Raw genomic sequence first — 7,664 nt, 5'->3', positions numbered from 1 at the left:
CCATTCTGAAGGAGATCAGCCCTGGGATTTCTTTGGAAGGAATGATGCTGAAGCTGAAACTCCAGTACTTTGGCCACCTCATGCGAAGAGTTGACTCATTGGAAAAGACTCTGATGCTGGGAGGGATTGGGGGCAGGAGGAGAAGGGGGCAACAGAAAATGAGATGGCTGGATGGCATCACTGACTCGATGGATGTGAGTCTGAGTGAACTCCAGGAGTTGGTGATGGACAGGGAGGCCTGGCGTGCTGTGATTCATGGGGTCGCAAAGAGTTGGACACGAGTGAGCGACTGAACTGAACTGAACTGAATATAGATTTAGATTGCACTACAAAAAATGATTGCACAGAATGAGAGAGGAGACTTGGTAGGCCAGTTTGTTATTAGAAGTATCTTCCTACTTGCATGTGTCTCACAGAAATGTCAGATTCCGATCCCTATAGAGGCCAGACCAGAAATAGAACTGAGTGAAGAATTCTGGGTCTGTGATCACCGTCATTTTCCTTGACACTTGTGGCTCTATTTTTGAAAGTGGCAGGGATACAGAGAAATGTTTCTTTATAAGAAAAACAGCAGCTATAGCAGAATGATATGTGGGTACTCTGTCTCTCTCTCTGCCTGAGGACTGGCAGAATTTATTTGACCTGCACATTTATTTAATTTTTTTAAATTTGCATGTTGCGGCAGTTCCCGAGCATGCCTGTTGTTTTAAAGTCATCCATTAAAGTATCTGTTTGCTCTTGAGATCGTTTCGTGCATTTGTGTCCGCTCAGTTGCTCAGATGCGCCAGACTCTTTGCAACCCCATGGGCTGTAGCCGGCCTGGCTCTTCTGTGCATGGAATTTTCCAGTCAAGGATGTCGGAGTGGATTGCTATTTCCTTCTTCAGGGGGTCTTCCTGACCCAGAGATCAAACCCCTGTCTCCTGGGTCTCCTGCATTGGCAGGCGGATTCTTTACCACTGTGCCGCCTGGGAAGTCCTGAGATCATTCAGCGTTAAAGGTCTGCCAAGCACCCACTCCTTCCAGTCTCTGTTCTGGGCTCTACATATGCAGCAATGAAGTCGGCGCCTTGCCTTTATGGAGCTACATTTTGGTTTGTGGTCTGCAACGGGGAGAGAGGGACCCCGGACACTAACGACACTGCCTAAAGAACATGCTGCCACCACGCCCGCCGATGTGGCCAAGTTTAAAATTTTCCAAGAGAAGCCAGAAGTCGGATTTTTGACGGCAATTTTTTTTTATGTTTCAATGTTGGCTCAATCTGTTTAAAATCACTGTGGAGGTCAAACAAAGCATGTTTGCAGACAGAATCTGGCTTGCGACCTCTGTCTAACACCATCTTTGCCCTTGCTGGTCTGCTTGAGAAGAAAAATGCAATGGAATGACAGCTGTAGCCACGCTAATTCCCTTCTCTGGAAGCAATGAGCCCGTACTCAGAGATTTGGCAATGCCAGGATTTAATTTGCAATAAATACAAGGTCAACAATTTCAGTGAAAGCCATTTTAAGATCAGTCTTAAAGCAATCCAAAAAAAAAAAAGTGACTGTACAAATTAGCTTTTTAGTGATTATTAACCTGGGCTCCACAGGATATGGTCAATGGGATACTTGCAAGCAGGTTATACTGCAATTACCAACCTGCTTGCAAGTTTGAGACCGGCTTTTCAAATGTGATTCCTGTTGTGCATGCTCAGCCTCTCAGTCCGACTCTTTGTGACTCCGTGGACTGTAGGCTCCTCTGTCCATGGGATTTCCCAGGCAAGAATACTGAAACAGGTTGCTATTTCCTCCAGAGAATCATCCTGACCTAGGGATCGAACCTGCATCTCCTGAATTGGCAGGCAGATTCTTTACCACTGTGGCACCCGGCAAGCCCTAGTGCAGGCTGCTTGAATTTCAGCAAACATGCCACACTGTGGTCCAGATTTGTAGACTTAGTGAAAACTTTGCTCATTAGTTCATTAAGTCAGGTGTTCCTGAAAGGCCAAACACAAGCTTTGGGGTAAATTGATAGTGTTTATAACTGTTATTTTCCCTTTTGTTTTTTAATGAAAGGAAAGCCACTTTGGACTTTCTTGACAATATAAGTCATAGAGGTAGTTTGGCAAAAATATCGGTTCTCGGATTGGCTTCATCTTTGGTGAGTCACAAAAGTGATAGGTTTTTATGGGGCTGTGGGGACTGTTCGTCAATCAGTAACTTACTAAAAGTACTGTTTGCTGATGGACTCTGCTCACTGTTCTGTGAACGTCTCAGTCTCATTTTCATCACCCCTCTGTGCTCATAGCTCTTTTCCATTCACCTTTGCCGGCTTGTTTCTGAATTCTGCCCACTCCTCAGAATCCACTCTGCTGCCTCCAGCTCACCGATTTGGCCTCTGAAACTGGTCTCAGCCCTATTTTTTTTTATCTATTTGTCACAGCTTTTAGCAATTGGGTCATTTTTAAAGCTTTTAAACACTGCTTTCCCACTTTGGAAGTCTTCAAATTAAATTCCCAGGAATCGCAACTGGGAACACACATTGAGGTATCAATGTTTAGGCCAGAACCAATATGTTGCTCATGTCTTTTTATGCCTGACAGCCAGGGAACATGCTCTCTGATTTTCTCTGGTTCAAGGTGGCTCTATTGTTCTTTACCAACTCTGTTCAGCGAGCTGTATCTCAATCATAAGGAACCTGACTACAAACCCCAAATCCCAGCTCATCAAAACCTGGAGACTGACATTCCTTATTGCAAATCATGCTTGATCTAAGCTCCTAGAGATACCAAGGCCAGAGGGACCTTCTGCCATACCCTTTAGTCATGAGACCCAGGAATACTGGGTTCTACTTTTCCTTTAGTGGTACCTGCTTTAAAATGATACACCACTTGGTTCTATCAAACCGCTCTCTAGATTCAAGGACTTGCTTTATATGAGAGAATGAAGGAATTCTGATCTTATTTCATAACTGTGCTCAGTCTTACTGCATGTATATTGCATTCTGAATATGGTTCAGGAAGATATTTAAAACGCAGCCTTCTACGAAGAGAAAGAAGTGGTCTACCTTATCTGCAAGTCTCCTGAGCACTAGAATGATGTGAAGAGAGACAACTTGTGCTTTTCGGCTTCCATATTTTAGATTCTATGTCTCCACATAAATGTATGATGAGCATAAAGTGAGCAACTTTGCAAATTACAAACATTTTAAAGACAAATATTAACTACGTATTGTGTTAGTCACTCAGTCGTGTCCGACTCTTGTGACCCCGTGGACTGTAGCCCACCAGGCTCTGTCCTTGGGATTCTCCAGGCAAGAATACTAGAGAAGGGTCCCATGCCCTTCTCCAGGGGAATTTTCCTGACCCAGGGATTGAACTTGACTCTCCCACATTGCAGGCAGTTTCTTCACCAAGGAAGGTGAGCTATGTATTAGGTTGATACCAAGTTCAAGGAAACAAAAGAAAACAGATTTCCACTCCACGTTTGTTCTCAGAAGTAGATGCTTTTGAATTCCTCTTCAGTCACTGTGACGTGGAATAAAACAAGCAAATTGAACTTTGATTTCTGTTACTTGGCTAAAATTTCCTCATTTTAATGTCAGTTTTTTTCTTTTAGATGATTTTACATTTTTTCCCCCTATTTTAGAGGTAATCAACTTGAATCTTTCATGTTTCACTTACATAAAAGACCTTTAAAATTACCACTAAAAGGACTAAAATCTTTCCTTTTGCCACGTTGATTGCCATGAAAGAGCTCGCTTGCCTTTTGTGAACTGACTTTCTGAAACTACGATTGAGAGCTCTGAATAAAAAAAAAAAGTCACATGTATCATTCATACATGATATACTTTGTTTTACTGCCAAATACTGATAACCATTTCAAGAGGGCAAATTCCAAGTTTAAAAAGCTCCTTTGGTAACTATTTATAGTAACCTAATAAATGCTAGGACAATCCCTCATTTTTGAAATTTCCCACTTATTATAATCATCTGGCCGCAGATTATTCCCGTGCAGTATTTTTATCAATTGAAATAATATCACATGGAATAGCTTATAGGTTGAACTGGATAATTAACTGCATGACTCTAAGGATTCTTTATGCGTGCTACAAACACATATCCTTTCACGAAGTGTGCGTATCCATATCGTTGTTGGATGATGTGCTCAGAATTTAATCTGCTTGCTACCTAAGTATATGTATTTATCATTAACTTTATCAGCTACGGGGGTTCCCAGGAGGCTCAGTGGTAAAGAACCTGCCTGGCAATGCAGGAGACTTGGGTTTGACCCCTGGGTGAAGAAGATCCCCTGGAGCAGGAAATGGCAACCCACTCCAGTGTTCTTGCCTGGAGAATCCCAAGGACAGGGGAGCCTGGTCAGGTACAGTCCATGGGGTCACAAAAGTGTTGGACATGACTTCGTGACTAAACAACATTCTCAGATATTATCTACTTTCGACAGTTGCATAGCTAGATCTTAATATTTTTAAAAAAGATAAAAATAAAATCTACTGAAAGCATGTGAAAACAAGTTTTCATCATAAACTTCAGTGCAATCTGAAGTTGTTTTTTTTTTTTTTTTTGGGCATAAAAGAAGGAAGTTTAGGCTGTCTACTTGAAGCCTGATTTTTTCCTAGAGATTACTTGTGTAAAACATCTTGTGAATATTTGCCAGCTCTCAGTTTGTTAGAAGTCTAGCTAAACAAACAAGAACAACAATAAAAACAAGTTGCCATCTGAAGAGCACAGGGGATGATACTAGTCTTTTGTAATAACCTAGGTGGGAAAAGAATATGTGTATGTGTAACTGAGTCACTGTACTGACACTGGAAACTACCATGACTCGGTAAATCAAGTGTGTGTGTGTGTGTCTTAGATGCGCAATCGGGTCTCTTTGCGACCCCATGGACTGTAGCCCACTAGGCTCTTTAGTCCATCAAATATACTTCAATAAAATAAAAAATTGAAAAAACCAAAACACCAAATCAAACGCATTAACTATAAACAGAGATTTGCGGGGACCATTAAGAAGCATCGTAGCTCTCTCTCTCCAAGCCCAAATTGCTTAATATGTCTTAAGATGGGGCCAATCTATTCTAGTTTTCAAATACTACTTTTCTTTTTCAGAGGAACTTGATTTAAATCTGTGCATTGCTAAGGGCAAGGAGCAGAGAACATGGATCGAGAGGTAAGATTGATATAACAGGAGCCCCTTTTTGATTTTTATTTTTTGTTTCAAAGCAGCCTTTTAAGCTTTATTTTTCATAATATTATCGGTGGAGAGAAAGTATAGAAGTGAATGGGAATGCGGTCTCCATTGCAGCACTCACGAGTAAACAGGATGATTCACGAGTGGAGCAGACAACGTAACCGCAGAAGAGAGTCTCTAGAACAGAAACAAAAGTACCTTCAGAATTTCCAGGGCTTCCCACCATCCTTAGTAGGGCTTCACTGTGCCTGTCCACTGTTTCTATTTTTGACGAGATTTATAAACACAGCATCACATATTTTCATGTGGCTTATCGCCCAGGGGCAGAATTAGATTGACTGCACTGAAGCTATGAGGCTTGTGAGTTTTGGGCAAGGGCTGGAGTGAAATAAGTAGTGTAATTGTTTTTGTGGAGTGACCGTGGGACCCCCCTCTGTTCTGAATTACACATGGCTCAACCCTTTGACCTAACCAGACTCGGCAGTGGCTGGCGGGGCTCCTGAAGCTGTGTAGAAAGGGCCCATCACTGACAAGCTGGAAGGTTCTCTGTCAGGGAGATGCAGGCCAACGATCGTGTTAAACTAGAGTAATTACCAGCGAGACCACATTTGTGACCACCTCAACTTCACTGAACCCACCACGATTATTTCAACAGAACTGCCAATGCAAGAAATTTGTGGAATCCAAATGAAGCATGGGCCCTTTGATTAACAGAAGACGCATAAATATATAAATGTAATTTACTAAAGTTTGGATCATCTTCAAGGAGATTTTTCCAAATTATTCAAAAATCATTATAATGATGTAAAAAAAATACATAAGGTTTGGGAAAGTGCTATAAGCCATAATAAAAAGTTCTTTCATTGCAATGAGTTTAATTTAAATTCTTCAAAAAATAGATGCCAGTCCCCTGATATAATTCCTCAAAGGAATCAGAGCTAAGCGGGATGCAGGGAACTTCTGGAAAAAGCTGGAAAGAATCATATGTGCTGATATTTTTGCATTTGCTGAAAACTGAGTCTGTGATTCACATGATAATGAGTCAGATCAACGTAAGATTCTACGTAAGATTCTACGTAAGATTTGGAAGTCAGTCACTCCAGGTTTTATTTTTGATTCAGTTCTTAAGTTTTCAAAGGTAATAGAAGTAGAGAACTTTGGTTTACTTTCAAGCACTTGACAGTTTTTCCAAAACTAGTCCCATTTCTGAAATTTGTCTAAAATGCTTTTATCTACTTTTTTTTTCATGGCCAGTTTTACAAAGTAAAGGTCTCTGTAGGTGTTTTGGGGCTTCCCTAGTGGTTCAAATGGTAAAGAATATGCCTACAATGCAGGAGACTCAGGTTCAATCCCTGAGTTGGGATGATCCTCTGGAGAAGGGAATGGCTCCCACTCTTGTATTCTTGCCTGGAAAATCCTATAGACAGAGGAGCCTGGTGGGCTATAGTCTGTGGGGTTGCAAAGAGTTGGACAGGACTGAGCAACTAACATTTTCACTTTTTGTAGACGTTTTGTGCTTGCAACAACTTAGAAATCATTTAGCATTTAAATTTTTTCTTTCTTATCAGAGGCAACTCAGGCCGAATATTAATTCAATTCTTAGTTACCTGACATTTAAATTTAAAAAAAAATATGCAACTTTACATTTTTGGAATGTTATTCATCTACTCTGGGAACCCTAAAAGATCAGAATAGGGAAGTCATTATCAGATCACATACAGAAGAAAAAAAAACACTATCATATTCTATAAAGCCCCAACAAAATTGCACTCAGCCCTACACAGTCTTGCTCTCATTAGCAGTGAAGGGTGTGCTCACCACGCTATCTAACATGGAGTGCTTAGAGCAGCCAGGTGCAAATTGCAAGCTGTTTCACTTTGGCTGTTATCCCTTAAATAGACAAAGTAATAGACTGGGAGAACGAAAAGAGTTCCTGCTCAAGCTGAATAAATGAAAGCCTTAACAGGGACACACCAGCTGTCCAGGAGAATTCAATGTCGTGAATACTAAATATCAGCTTTATGCCACTTGCCAAGGAATAGGGCTCCAATCACACCCCTGCCTTTTATTATTGAGAGGAAGTGGCTTCCAAACCGAACTTTGCTTTAGTGTAAAGGCAACAGGGTGGCCAAGTGGATGCAAACAGAAGCCAACAGACCGGCTCCTGTTTACCATCACTGCACTCCACCCAGCAATCCAGGCATGAGTGGGCTCCTATAAGGTGGGCCAGACAGAATTTCTACCCGTGTCTTTTTTGGGGGTGGGGGGTGGGGAGGGGGCTGATCCAAGCAAAGCTTCAGAGCGCTGAAGCAACAAAAACAATCACCACCACCCGCTTCTCCGCAACGCGATGACTGTGCGGAGTTAGTCTGCTGAACAACAATGGTTCACCTTAGGAACGCCTCCGGTAATTTCATGGAACAGACCCGCCAGGCCAGGTTGCTTATGAATCTGAGAGAGCGTCTCTGAAAAGGGA

The 7,664-nt window shown here is 41.7% G+C and overlaps 1 protein-coding gene across 1 annotated transcript in view; it reads left to right on the top strand.

Moving 5' to 3' along the window:
- Positions 1 to 1,670: 1,670 nt before the first annotated feature.
- Positions 1,671 to 7,664, top strand: part of OFCC1 (orofacial cleft 1 candidate 1) — a 14,239-nt gene continuing 8,245 nt past the window's right edge. The window contains exons 1-2 of the mRNA XM_010835851.1: positions 1,671 to 2,138; positions 5,107 to 5,167. Of these exons, the coding sequence (XP_010834153.1) occupies positions 5,156 to 5,167 (12 nt within the window). The 5' untranslated portion in view covers positions 1,671 to 2,138; positions 5,107 to 5,155. The remainder of the gene's footprint in view (positions 2,139 to 5,106; positions 5,168 to 7,664) is intronic.

Source organism: Bison bison, unplaced genomic scaffold, assembly GCF_000754665.1.
Source record: "Bison bison bison isolate TAMUID 2011002044 unplaced genomic scaffold, Bison_UMD1.0 scf7180017864053, whole genome shotgun sequence".
NCBI classification, from domain to species: Eukaryota; Metazoa; Chordata; class Mammalia; order Artiodactyla; family Bovidae; genus Bison; species Bison bison.
Note: the sequence above shows the minus strand (reverse complement) of the source record. Positions and strands in the feature narration are given on the sequence as shown.